Source organism: Rhagoletis pomonella, unplaced genomic scaffold (assembly GCF_013731165.1).
Source record: "Rhagoletis pomonella isolate Grant_MI unplaced genomic scaffold, Rhpom_1.0 Rhpom_scaffold_00003, whole genome shotgun sequence".
In the NCBI taxonomy this organism is placed as follows: Eukaryota; Metazoa; Arthropoda; class Insecta; order Diptera; family Tephritidae; genus Rhagoletis; species Rhagoletis pomonella.
This window is the reverse complement of record NW_023458557.1, coordinates 27029646-27044050: the sequence shown is the minus strand read 5'-3', so window position 1 is coordinate 27044050 and position 14405 is coordinate 27029646. Positions and strand designations below refer to the sequence as shown.

Sequence of the window (14405 nt, the reverse complement as noted above, 5' to 3'; positions counted from 1 at the left end):
TTTATTATGTTTCAACTACATACGCTAAATTCGAACCAAATCGGACCATAAATACGGTTTTTCGAAATATTTCGACCTTGGCGCCACCTAGGAAGACAATTATACGCAAACATGATTCTACTCTCATAGCCAGTACACTGGTGGCAATTCCCATAAACTCAATTGTTTTTCCTAAAAATTGTATACTTAGTTTTAAGTTAGGACGAAGTATGGATAAAATTAATAATACTTACAAATACTTACTATTAGGTGAGCAAAAATATTAAGATTAAAATCAAGCGTTTTCAAGTTTTAGAAATTTTATTTTTATTTTAATGCTTCTTAGCTGGCAATTCACATAAACTCAATTGCAAAACAAAACAAATCAATAACGTTTTAACTCACATTTTTTTTGTTAGTAATTTGTCCACTTTCCATTGCGTTTTAAAACTTGAATTAATCTTTTCGGCATAGAAAGGACTAAGTTCTTTAAAGTCTCTGCCGGTATTGCAGCCCAGGCCTCTTTAATCGCGACTTTCAGGTCCTTAACTGTGTTAAATTGTCGCCCGTTAGCATAGACACCTCTAAGTAAATGCGCATTTTTCATTCTAAGAGTTTTTAAACAGTAGCGTCGCTACTTTTATTTTAGTTACGAATGAGTTTATGGGAATTGCCACCAGTTTATATATTTTAAAAAGCAGACAAATCGGCCCGTAAATACGTTAGATATAAGACATTTATTTTTTTTTGTCGTGGTGGACCTTCCCATGGAAACACCCATATGTAATTTTATTATACCCGAGCGCACTTGTGCACAAGGGTATTATAACTTTGTTCACATAACGGTTGTTTGTAACAGGCAAAACGAATCGAGATAGATATAGACAAATGTATACATAAATGATCAGGATGAAAAGAGAAATCGATTAAGCGGTGACTGTCTGTCCGTCCGTCCGTCCGTCCGTCTGTCCGTCTGTGCACACGATAACTCGAGTAAAAATTAAGATATCTTAACGAAACTTGGTACGTGTACTTCTTTCGAGCGTAGGACGGATGGTATTGAAAATGGGCAAAATCGGACAATAACCACGCCTACCTCCCATATAACGGTAATTTTCAGAAATACGAAAATTGCGATATTTTAGTAACTACTGAAGATTATTAACTCAAAATTGATATTTACAATAATTTTTAGATGAAAAATAAGAATATTATAAATTTTTGAAAAATGGGCGTAGCCACGCCCACTTAGTGTTACATGTGTGTATCTTGGCAACCCCTGCACCGATTTCTTCCATACTTGGCACAGTTATTGGCCTTGGTACAGGACACCAAATGGCCGAAAATTTTTAAAATTGGACAATAACCACGCCCACATCCCATATAACGGTAATTTGGAGAAATACGTAATCTTCGATAAATCCGTATATATTGAAGCTAATTTATTCAAAATTGATGCTTGCAACAATTCTTTATCAGGAAATACGCTTATCATAAAATTTTGGAAAATGGGCGTGGCACCGCCCACTTATGATCACATATATGTATCTCGGTAACCGTTCTACCAATTTGTACTTGCTTGTGCTTGCCACATAAAAGCAAAACGTTCAAAATTATTGAAATCGGACTAAAATTACGGCTTTTCATATAACGGTAAATTTTAGAAATGCTCGAAACGTCAATATTTCGAAATTTAAGGACGCTAATTTATTCAAAATTGATACACCCCGGCTTACCATGTAGCGGTAGCTTTCGGAAAGGTGAAAAGGCATATATGTAATACTTGCGCCGGGTATTTAATGTTCGGCCCCGCCCGAACATAGACTTTCTTACTTGTTTTTATTTTATTTCTTATGTTTACTTCTGTTTTATTTTTCTATCCACTCGTATATATCTAAAGTAAGATTAAATAATCTGCTTTTGTTAACTTTTCTTGTCTGTATGTATTTTAATATGCAATTATATTCTAATGTGTACTCAACAATAACACTGTGGAACAAATTCAGGTTAGCAAAAGTTAGGTCGATTCTGAGAGTGAGGGGTAAAAAAGGGGCTAAATTAGAAGACCCGTTTCGCGGCGTTTGTTTATGTTAGTTCGAATTTTTTTTTAATCGACCTTCGAACTTTGCAGTCGAATGCCGATTTTCAGCATATTGTTTATATGGTTTTTTGGCTATAACTCGTCGACTAATTGATATTTTTTCAATCTGCTAAAGCCAAATTATTGCTAGAGACCTGTGCAACAATTAAAATTTAAAAAAAAAAAATTGATTTAGAAAATTTTTGTAGTGCTTATGAAGCAAAATGTTGGAAATTTTTTTTCATGCTTTTTGAACATATTTTCCACAAAACTAAGTCTTTTTTGCTTTCTGTTTGATCTATAATATGCTTCTCAGTTTCTTCAATAACTTTTATTTGAAAAGAAAACAATCATAATACAAAACTTGCGTTTTTCAGCTTAATATTAATTTGCTTCTCATTTCTTATGTACCAATATTTTCAGTGTTGGTTTTGAAGAAACGTTGAAAAAGAAATTATACAAATATGGAAAAAAATATAATTTTGAAATGTTAGTTATGAAAAGTTTTAAGTAAAAAAATTAAATAAATTAAATTAATGATTTGACCAGTTGCTGTTTAGCAGGCGGCTGTGGATCAACATCACTGCTCTCTCTAATATCTTGGTCATCGTCATCATCATCAGAAAGGTCGATAATTTCGTCCAACAGATATTCTGGAATTTCATCTTTGTCTTCCCCTTCTTCCTCTTTTTCCTCGACTTCCTCTTCTTCAAAGGTGTTTTTATACCACCAACAAATTTCAGCAGGTATTGCATCTGGAGATTTCTTTCCTCTGTACCTGAAACGAAAATAGTTTTCAATCGTTAACATGTTTAAATTGTGCACTCTGACAAAGATATTAGAAAAATCTAGGAATTCATGCATCGGAAAGGTAGTGTCTCAGAGTGGTCCCATACTAATCTCGTTAAGATCCGATCAGCGGATCATGAGATATATATATATATATATATTTTTATATGGGAGTTGAAGTCGGTTTTTTTTTTGCTAAAAATTACTTGTTATATACATATATAAGAATGGACTCTTCAGAAATATTTGAGTGACCACTTTAGGTATAGTAGTGACGCTCACACCTGTAAAACAAGAGTTAGGGATAAATTTAAATTCCCATTCTGCCAAACGGAAAACCTAAAACAAGATTTGTACCATAAAGGTTTAAAAATTCACAACGAACTGCCGGCAAATATAAGAAGCTGCAACAGCTTACAACAATTCAAAAGTCGATTATACCCCACTTTTGGATTCAGATATGCACGCGTATTAGTTATCCCAAGTGTTAATACATGCACATGCATAAAGGTTAAGCTTGCGTTCCTGCCTAAGGGTTAATATAAGCTGTCAAGTTAATCTCCGCTTTTTTTTTTTGTTTTGATATTCGTTTTTCTGCTAAGATTTTGCGATCATTCGTTTCTTGCAACGTCTCGTTTTCGTTATCGCTTTCCTTGCGGTGAATTAAATCGCCTTTTTACATTATTAATATTAAATACATTGAGTTAAATAATTAAACGTCCGTTTGATTGGATGGGTTTATCAGCGCAACCTATGGGAAAGATTCGCTGAAAGGAATCTGCCGCAACATTCTGGTCCTTTATCGTCGGATTGCTCATCTCGCTCGCAAAGTGCATAAGTACATGTACAACCTCATATGTATTTTAATATTAATACCTACTGTGTGTCCTCTGCTACAAAACAACTTTGAATAAAAGGGTTTAAGCCGCATTTAAAAAGATTGTATCATCGTGAAGCAATCGTTTAATAAACATTCTGCGCAATATTCTAGTTTTTAGTCGTGACTTTGAATTGGCCTCTGCAAGTACGCTACAACAATTTTAACTACCAAGGGCACGTCAAAGGCAAATTGCAATGTCAAACGCAGTTAAATCACGTGATTCTGCACTCAATGCCATAAAGAGGTATATGGCAAAAAGTATGGATGAAGCAATTGCAATGGATGTGGAAAGCATCACAAGTTATTTGCAATTACTAAATGAGCAATGGAATCGTTTTACTATTGCTCAAGATGCAGTTGAGATTTCTTTCGGAACCGACAATGCTGAGTTAGAAGAAAATTTTCGCATTCAGGCCGAAACGTGGTACACCACAGGTTTGGCGAATTTTAACCGCGTTCAGAATTGTCGCTCGGAAGCGGCATCGCAACCTGCAATCTCTTCAACGCCAGTTTCTGCTGCAATACGTCTACCGAAGATGGAACTACCGTCATTTTCTGAGGATTCCACAGAATGGATAAGTTTTTACGACGCATTCTCGTCACTGGTTGACTCCTACACTACTTTGTCGGACGGGCAGAAACTGCATTATCTACGCAGTTGTTTGAAAGGTGATGCATTGAAAATGATCAGTGGCTTCGAGATCTGCGACGCCAATTATAAGGAAGCATGGGACCTGCTTAATTCCCGCTTAAAAATCATGCGAGTCATCGTGGAAGCGCATTTAAAAGCAATGGCTGAGATTCGTAAAGCCCCAAGTGACACTGCGGATGCTATTAAGAATGTGCTTGATGCATTTCAGCAACATATCCGCGAGCTCAACTAGGTCGCGCCGTAGAATTTTGGGACGATTGGCTGGTTCACGAAATAGTGAACAAACTCGCTTTTGACACAAGGAACCAGTGGGAGCTTTCCCTCCTTAAGGATGATCCTCCGACTTTTGAACAGCTAACAACATTTTTGGAAATAAGGTGCCGTTCGTTAACCATGCTTTCATCGGCAGCCTCATTAACATCAGCGAGCAAATCGATTACAGCGAGCAAAGCCGGCAAGTCTACTAAAGTATTCCACGCGACACCAGAACCGAACAGTACAGGCTGCACATATTGTAAGGGAGCACACAAGATATATGCTTGCGATAAGTTTCATCGATTGGATTCGGCCGCTAAGTCAAAATTCCTCAAGGACTCCAGGGCTTGTTTAAACTGCTTAAGCCCTGGACATTACATGTCATGCTGCAATAGTACGTCCGCATGCCGAATTTGTCACCAGCGTCATCACACGCTACTGCATAACAGCGCGTCCTCATCCGTCGTCAACACCCCCGCTCACTTCGTCGTTGACGTCGCTGCTCCGACTGAAAATGCAACCCCTTCAGCCGCTATTGATTCCCCGACGAGCACCGTTTCCTCGTGTCTAAATTCCAGTCCTAACCCGCTACCCGCAACGCAAAGGATCGTGCTGTTGGCTACTGCTTTGGTGAAGGTACGGTAGGATTGTGCCGGTCGTTGGCAACACACTCGTTTACTATTCGACTCAGGTTCGCACGCTTCTTTCGTAACGGAGGCGTGTGTGCAACGATTAGGTCTACCAAGGACGTCATCAACGGTGATCATCACTGGGATTGGATCATCGCAAGGAGGCCGATCTAGAGGTGAGACAGTACTTTCTCTTTCCTCCTACTGCTCAGAACAACGCTATTCTATTAATGCGCTGATCTTACCGAGAATCACAGGCTACTTACCGACGCAGACCTTTGACGCCCCAGCATGGCAACATCTTCAGGGGTTATTCTTAGCCGATCCGCACTTTATGAAGCCTGGTAGAGTAGACATATTAGTCGGAATGGACGTCATGGACCGACTCGTATGCTCGGAACTTCACAAGGGTCCACCCGGCACTCCAATGACGCAGCGAACGGTCTTCGGTTGGACGCTGTTCGGATGTATTGACGGTTCTAGTCCACCAACGTCATGTTTACCGTCTTTACACTGTGATGTTTTCCTGGATCGTGCGCTCACCAGATTGTGGGAGCTAGAGGAAACACCGCGAAAGGCGCATCTCACCCATGAAGAACGTTTTTGTGAAGAGCACTTCGAGTCGACACACCAAAGGTCTTCTGATGGTCGATTCATAGTCGAGTTGCCACTGAAACCTGATGTTTCTTTGGGAGAGTCCCGAAGTTTTGCTGTTCGCAGCTTGCTTCACATTGAGAGGTTATGCCGATTTACGCTCACGCTACAATGAGTTTATGGAGGAGTTGATCGCTATGAATCATATGGAACCCGTATGCACCGCAGCTAGTCAGGCATATTATATGCAACATCACCAAATTATAAAGGAGTCGAGTGTGACCACGAAGCTGAGGGTCGTTTTCAACGCTTCCGCCAAAACCACTGCTGGGAAATCGCTCAACGATGTGTTATTCGTCGGGCCACAACTGCAGCCAGATTTATATTCAATTTTGATGCGTTTCAGAACGCACCGCTTTGCTGTAACGGCGGATATAGCAAAGATGTACCGGCAGATTTGCGTATCATCAAAGCACGTTGACCTACAACGAATCGTCTGGCGTCGTGACCCGTCATTACCAATTCAAGATTTTCGAATGTTACGCGTTACGTATGGAGTGACAGCTGCATCCCAGTTGGCAGTCAAATCACTGCAACAAACTGCTAAGTGTTCGCTCAAAAGTTGTGAAAAAAGCTGTTGCCGTCATCCTTAAGGCTTTTTATATGGATGACCTGCTAACTGGGGCATCGTGCGATAACGAGCTCAAATTGTTGCAAAGGAATGTTTCTGAGATCCTAAGCGAAGGGGGCTTCGAACTTCGTAAATGGGCGTCTAACTGAACGAAAGCATCTCCAACGCATCTAAGAATATTTCGCACTACTTAGCTGACGGTAAGGACGTTCACGCACTGGGTCTCATCTGGAACACCGATGGAGACTACCTCACGTTAGCAGTCAATCTCAAGAACCTGCCTGTAGGGTTAACTAAGAGAGCTTTCCTGTCCGACGCTAGTACTCTGTTCGATCGTAAGGATTGCTTGCTCCGCCAACGATCAAAGCCAAAATGTGGTTTCAAGACATTTGGCGTGCTGAGGTTGGTTGGGATGATCCGGTACCTGACACAATTGCAAGGCAATGGATCCAACACCGCTCAGATCTGCAACATCTTTCCAGGTTAAAGGTAAATCGCTGGCTCGTCTTAGGAACAGTCGGATCGTTTACAGAGCTCCATGTCTTCGCCGATGCATCGGAGCACGCCTATGCTGCAGTTTTGTACGCTCGCACCCTTCAAAGTGATGGCAAGGTCACTGTTGCGCTAGTCTTATCAAAATCCAAGGTAGCACCAATAAAACCCACAACGTTACCGCGTATCGGGCTGTGTGAAGCACATCTCGCCTCTGAATTAGTGCGAAGCGCGATGCATAGTTGGAGCGATCTACGTTTCCCTCTGTATGCTTGGACGGATTCAACCATTGCATTGGCATGGTTGCAGGGGCATGCCAGCAGATGGGTCACGTTTGTTGCGAACCGTGTTGCTGATGTCCAAGAAGTCCTACCGCCTGAGTGCTGGCACCATGTCCGATCTGAAGAGAATCCAGCAGATTGTGCCTCAAGAGGCATAACTCCAGCTGAACTAGTGGGTCATCCGCTGTGGTGGGCTGGTCCCAGCTTTCCAGGAGTTCAGAACAGTGCTGGAAAAAAAGTATGTCAGAGCAGCACTCACCGGAGTTGGGGGTACGAAGCAAGGTTCGCGTACACATCGCTGACTCAGACAGTCATTGGTCCATAATGACGAAGTGGTCCTCGCTTTCAAAGCTGCGTCGAATTATAGCGTATGTTCTACGATTCCTCCACAATGCGCGCACGAGAATTCAATCCACCGCTGGGAAACGATGTGGTCCTCCAAGTTGTCAGGAGATATCCGAAGCTGAAAGCCGTCTAATTAAGTATACACAACATTTTATTTTTTCTAACGAGATTTATCTTTCCAGCGCAAAAAAGTCTATTCCGTTACGCAGCAGTATTTTGCGCTTGCATCCATTTCTCGACGAAAACGGTGTTCTACGGATCGGAGGCGAAGTTACACCTGATATGAAACATCCTATTATTTTACCTAAGAATTCTCCGCTGGCGAAGCAATAGTAGCCGATATTCATAAACTGAAATTGCACGTGGGACCCCGTATAATACAGGTTGTGTTGCAACGCCGTTATTGGGTTGTTGGCGCCCGGAGCCTGGTTCGCACCGTTTACCATAAGTGCGTAAAATGCACATGTCTGAATCGTCATGTCGCCACACAATCAATAGGAGATCTACCCGCCGCTCGGAGTACGTACGCCCGCTGTTTTACCCGCACCGCAGTCGTCTACGCTGGTGCAAAATCTACCAAAGGATACATCTGCTCATTCGTTTGCATGTGCACCGGCGCCATGCACTTGGAATTCGTGGGAGACCTGTCAGCATCAGCTTTTCTAAACGCGTTCAAACGGTTCGTTAACCGCAGAGGACACTGTAAAGTCATGTTCTCTGATAATGGCACCAATTTCGTTGGCGCTGAAAGGGAGCTTCGTAACAGCTTCCAACGTTGCATGGCAGGTAGCAGGCTTTGCTGCTTTTTCGCTCACTCCAATATCGAATGGCGATTCAACCCTCCTAGCGCACCTCACATGGGAGGCTATTGGGGAAATTGGAATCAAGCGCATAAAATACCACTTGAAACGCGTTTTGGGTGAGTCTTTGCTGTCATTTGAAGAGTTTAGCACGCTGTTGACTGAAGTAGAAGCCTGTGTGAACTCCCGCCCGCTATGCGACAACTCCGCAAATGTAGACGACTTAGAGGTACTAACGCCTGGACACTTCATCATTGGCGAACCGCTGAAATCGATCCCAGAGCCTGAAGGTCAAGGGCTCTGTGGAAGTCTACATCAGCGATGGAAGGCGATTTCTGCTATGAGGCAGCATTTCTGGCGCCGTTGGCGAGATGAGTACCTCGTTAATTTGCAGCGTCGCACCAAGTGGCTGCGGCATTCCCGCAACGTACAAGAAGGTGATTGTGTCTTCATCTTTAGTGAGCCTAAGCCATCCTGGCGCTGATGGACGTGTACGAGTAGTAACATTAAAAACGCCGAATGGAGAATTGGCCAGGCCGATAGTGAAACTTTACATTCTACCAACGAAAGGAGATATATTTTGTGACGAAACTTTATAAGATCTAGTTTGTCGATGCTAATCGAAATTGTTATTGTAGATATCATTTTAATTTTTGTAAATTCTGAATGAAACATATCAAGATAGTTCAAGGGAGGCGGTATGTTGGATTCAGATATGCACGCGTATTAGTTATGTGTGTTAATACATGCACATGCATAAAGGTTAAGCTTGCGTTCTTGCCTAAGGGTTAATATGAGCTGTCAAGTTAATTTCCGCCTTTTTTTTTGTTTTGATATTTGTTTTTCTGCTAAGATTTTGCGATCATTCGTTTTTTGCAACGTCTCGTTTTCGCTATCGCTTTCCTTGCCGTGAATTAAATCGCCTTTTGTACATTATTAATATTAAATACATTGAGTTAAATAATTAAACGTTCGTTTAATTGGATGGGTTTATCACCGCAACCTATGGGAAACATTCGCTGAAAGGAATCTGCCGCAACACCCACTGCAAAATGTATGTATAGAATGAAATGATGAAAACTTTGTTTTAAAGGATTGCTGCTTGATCCAGTAGAGAGCAGTGGAGACGGTGGGCATGGAAACTAGTCCTTTCCATCCGGCCCACAGCGCGTAAAGAACAGTGGAGAGGGTCGGCGTGGAAACTAGTCCTTTCCATTCGCTTTACAGTGCGGCTCTGGATCTCATCCTTTCAGACCGCCTGTATAACACCAATTTCTAAAGTTAGACTGGCTCGGAAACTAGTACTTACCGACTGATCACAAATTACTTTATAGCCTGAAGCGTAGATGCGACTGGGAATAAAGTCCACATCAACGGTATAGGAAGCGCGGCTCTGGAACTCGTCCTTTCGGACCGCCCACCTAACCAGTACCCAACATTCGGGCTGCTCGGGATCCCGTCCATTCCGAAAGCCACGGTTACGCTTATAATTCAAATAATATAATTAATACAATCACCTTGCTTAAATGTTTGTATGAGGCATTCTTTTTCATACCGGACACCAAATTTGGTGTCACTCTTTCGATTGGCTTAAATTTTTTTTTATGGGTTCTATACATGAAATAAGCTAACACGTGTTCGAGGAATTTTTTTTAAGTTTTTTTCTTCGGAGATATGATCTGTCAAAGTTTGAATTTTTTCGTGATTCTGACTAATCTTGTACTACAAATCGTTATATCGCGGGTTCTGCGCATCGTAGAGACTTCATCTTAACGACGTTTTAAAGCAAAAGACGGGCTTAACATTTCTATATATAAGGTGGTCAAGATTGTCCCAAAGCCAACTTAGCTTATCTTCAATAATCATCCCTTTTAAAAAGTCAACAAACTTTCGTAAAAACTTCGAACTTTTTAATTCGATTTTTAAGAAATATTTTGAGTAAGCAGTTTTTAGCCCATTCAATTTTACTGCAAGTTTAAAGTAACTGATTTTTGGATTTTTTTTATTTTATTTTATTCTATTATTATTATTCTATTTTATTCCATACAAAACATTTTTGACGATTGTTTTGTTATATGGAGAAAATGAGCAACACCTTCGACGAAAAAAATTCCCAAAAATTAATGGTACTTGAAATTGGGCTACGAAACTGCATACTCAAAATGTTTCTAAAAAATCGAATTACAAAGCTCGAAATTTTTACAAAGTTTGTTGATTTCTTCTTTAATTTTGCACAAAGATTGAAACTTGGATTTATATGGTTTCTGTTAAAAATATGCTGTACCTTTAAAAACCAATAATTTAAATAAAAATTTTTTAAAATAAATGGTGAAATCTTGAGTGTGAGTGTATAAAGTTATGCTAAGAACTATATGTATGCATGTCGAATCAAACTTTTTGATACAACTTTTTGTCTATTTCCGCGGTGAATGTAGAAAATTTCACATTAAACTGTGTAACCAGAAATTCGTAGGGGGATAACAGCAAAATGCGTAGAAAAAGCGTTTTCCTCGTTAGTTACCGATATCGCTAAGGAATTATACTATTTGGACATTGTCCTTCCTCGGAGAGCAGATAGATAAAATTGTCGGGCTAATTATAGTGCATCTAGCGCCGAAGATTATTATCGAAAGGTAATATTTATACTGCTATTGCATAATATTTAGCTCAATCTCCGAGAAAGATTGCCGAAATATACATTACATAAACATTTTTGAGTTGAACTATTACTTCCATACATATACAATTAGGGAATACAAGCGGACCCATGCGCAGACTGCGCAGACAGAAATACACAGTAAACTCATCTCATCCCTCTTTGTAGCCACAGATAAAACCAGACTGTTTTAATAATTCGCGGAAATAGTAAAGGTATAAACCCCCTATTTTTATTATACATATAAAGGGTGAACACACCAAAGCTGCGACACTTTGGGAAGCTTATAACTTACCAAAAAAGATTTCAATATTTTGAAATTCAAACACCATAAGCTGACCATGACCTTAGTTGGACGTAGAAGAAATTTCATTTGAATTTGATTTCTAGTTGAGTTAAAAATGGCAACCGAGTTAGAAACGAGACAAACCATTTTGCACGAGTTTATAAATGATTTAGGGAGTGCTCAAAGCGCTCAAAGTTTTCCATGTATTTTATATGGAGAAAAAAACATGTTTTCGTAGAAATAGTGTAGAATTCTTGAAAATCAATATTTTTCGATCGGAAAACTTTACTTATCTTCAGGAGATTCCCAGTAATAATACTCAATTGTTTCTTTAACAATTTTTTCATGGTAACTATATTTTATAGGTCCTCCAAAGCCCTTAGAAAATGCAATGGGGGACCAATAAAAAATCTTTAATCATAAAAAATGGTTAAATAAACAGTTGGATATTAATACTGGAAGTCTCCTGAAGAGAACCATATTGAAAAATCGAAAAATATTGATTTTCAAGAGCTTTATACCATTTCTGCGAAAAATTGTTTTTTCTCCATATAAAAAACATGGAAAACTTTGAGCGCTTTGAGCACTCCCTAAATATTTTTTTATTTCAAAATAAAAAAATATGGGTATATTTTTTCGGTATATAACAATCCTAGGGGGTGGCGGCATTAAAAATCCGACCTTATTTTTTTACATACATTTTTGGACCACTTTAATGTACATATTTATGTGGGAGCTCGTTATGTTTTACTGCATATGCACTTAACGTGTTTTCTTTGTTTAGTTTATTCCTTTGTAAACACAAGGATCAGACAACTGTATGTCTGTATTATGCTTATGCATGAATGTACCTAAGCAAAAAGATCGTAGCAAAAATGCATTGTTTTACTGATCTTCTAGTAAACTGTATTATAATTTCTCTGTATGTACGTATATTTGTCTACAAGAGATAAACGCATTGATCTCTTATTTCAGTTCTGTACATTTTTGCCTGTACTTAAGTATTACAATTTATGTGATTTTATATTCATAGCAGCAATCTTCGTAGTCAGGCAACAAGATCGCAGAGAAATTCTATTGCTTTGCTTATCATACATTTGACAGAGTTGTGGACTGTATACATATACATACTTTTTGTATGTTTTGTGATAAAAATAAAAATTATGCCATCAACACAAATAAACTATTTTGCAAATACGTCACATGCAAATTCATGAGTGAGCCGAACATGTGAGGAGTTTATGGAGAAGAGAATGTAAATAACGCTAGCGCTCGCAGTGTTCTTAAAAAATATAACTCCTCCGAGCACGAGAGTACTTTGATGGCTTTACGAGCTCTGTTTATTAAACTGGAAAGTGTGTGATCAAAAAATCATTTTTTTTATTTTTATTTAGCCACTCCGAATTTAGTTTTGGAACAAATTTACATCGTTAGATCTAATTTTCACATTTTTTTACGAGCTCTGGGAATATGTTAGAAATGTAGCTGCAGGGGGTCCACCGAAACCAGTAATGTTTTGAAAGGGGTCTACGAGAAAAAAAGTTTGGGAACCTCTGCTCTAGACAATGACTTCCTTAGCGATTGAGGAAGGGAGTTCCAAAGTCTAACAGCCGCACTCAGAAACGTTCCTTAAATTAGCTCTAATGGGCACTTAACTAATGATCGTTAAATCTGTTAATTAATGTTTCCTCTCAGAGTTAAAAATTATTAAATAAAAAATTTAAGTATGGCCCCAGTTGCGGCCCTTCATTTTTGTGGCATCACTCACTTTTTTCGTTCAGTTTGAAATAAAATATAAAAATAAATATTTATATCGTTTTGCGCGCACTGGCTCAATAGACGCAATGGCTTGTTTAATTTTTATAAACAATATTTATTGAATTTTTTTGCTTTTTTGATCTAATTTTCTTTTGATTTATAGATTTTATTGTTTTAAAAAGAGAAAATTATTTTTTAATTAAATTAAATTGTTTGCTAAAAGACAAACAAGACCAATAACAGGCCAATTCTGGCATCTGTCTTTAGACTCACCTCAGTCTTTCGAGAGACAAAAGTCTTTATATTTCGGCAACTAAATTGAAAGCCCTTTTCTGTATTTCGAATAACTAATTGAAAAATGTGCCAATAGTGTTATTATTATTTATCGTTTAGCAATAAGTTTTCTAAAAACTAAACGAAATGAAACAAATTCTTTTTTTAAAACTGGAAAAACTAAAAATTTGAGAAACGTGAAGAAAGTGAAAGGAGAATCAAAAAAATATCCAAACGTTAAATAAAATACAAAATATGAATTTTTTAAGCAATACAACTTAAAAAAATTGTATTTAAAAAAATTCGTTGCCGAGGATTGAACTCGGATCTCTTGAATGGCACGCAAGTGCTCTGCTCACTGGGCCATTGCGAAATTGAAAATTATTGAAAACAAACAAAAAATTTCAAAATTCTTCGTCAAAAAGTTAAGTAAAGGTTTTTGTTTACTTAACTTTAATGTTCATTAAATGCCGTTAACGAATCATTAACTGACTCTGAGAGGGAAGTTTTTCAAATCTTTACTGAGGGACTCCTTAAGTAATCATTTAGCGACTCTGAGTGCGGCTGTAACAGCGTTAACGACAGTCGGGATGAGCATAAGGAATTGAACTTGGGCAAAATTAGAGTTAGAGAGCGAGAGCATTTAGAAAATATGAGTTTTTCATACATATAGGTATTCCGGTTTCGCATGAGTAATAAGCTTAAAAAAAAGATGCAGTTCCTGGAATTTAAGAAATTTTGTATGTCGCAACCAAGTATCGAGTTTCTCAACAAAGACAGATGGTCAAACTTCTTCTACCGTATACGTATCTCGTGGCAAAATTAAAAGCGACGTCGAAATTGTGATTAGGGAGATTCTCACCCTAATTGCTATAAACTACCTCAGAATACGTAACAAGTGGAACTATTAAACTCTGAACCAACTTTTTCTTAGTGCCTGAAGGAACAGATTGCGAAGTAATTCTAAAATCGTGATTCTTCTCTCTTCTCTTATTTACTTTTTTCCTAACAAACCATAATATACC

The 14405-nt window shown here is 38.7% G+C and overlaps 1 protein-coding gene across 1 annotated transcript; it reads left to right on the top strand.

Moving 5' to 3' along the window:
• The first annotated feature begins 5944 nt into the window (after nt 1–5944).
• LOC118736137 lies at nt 5945–7940 on the top strand. Its single transcript, XM_036466237.1, has 2 exons — nt 5945–6408; nt 7790–7940. The coding sequence occupies exons 1-2, from the start codon at nt 5945–5947 to the stop codon at nt 7938–7940; spliced, it is 615 nt and encodes a 204-aa protein (XP_036322130.1).
• Nucleotides 7941–14405: the final 6465 nt, after the last annotated feature.

Excerpts from the sequence above, each read along its gene's own strand:
- LOC118736137 (XM_036466237.1), top strand. The coding sequence starts at position 5,945 with ATGTTTCTTTGGGAGAGTCCCGAAGTTTTGCTGTTCGCAGCTTGCTTC. Across the intron at positions 6,409-7,789 it reads TTTCGAATGTTACGCGTTAC|CGCAAAAAAGTCTATTCCGT; the intron begins GTATGGAGTGAC and ends TTATCTTTCCAG.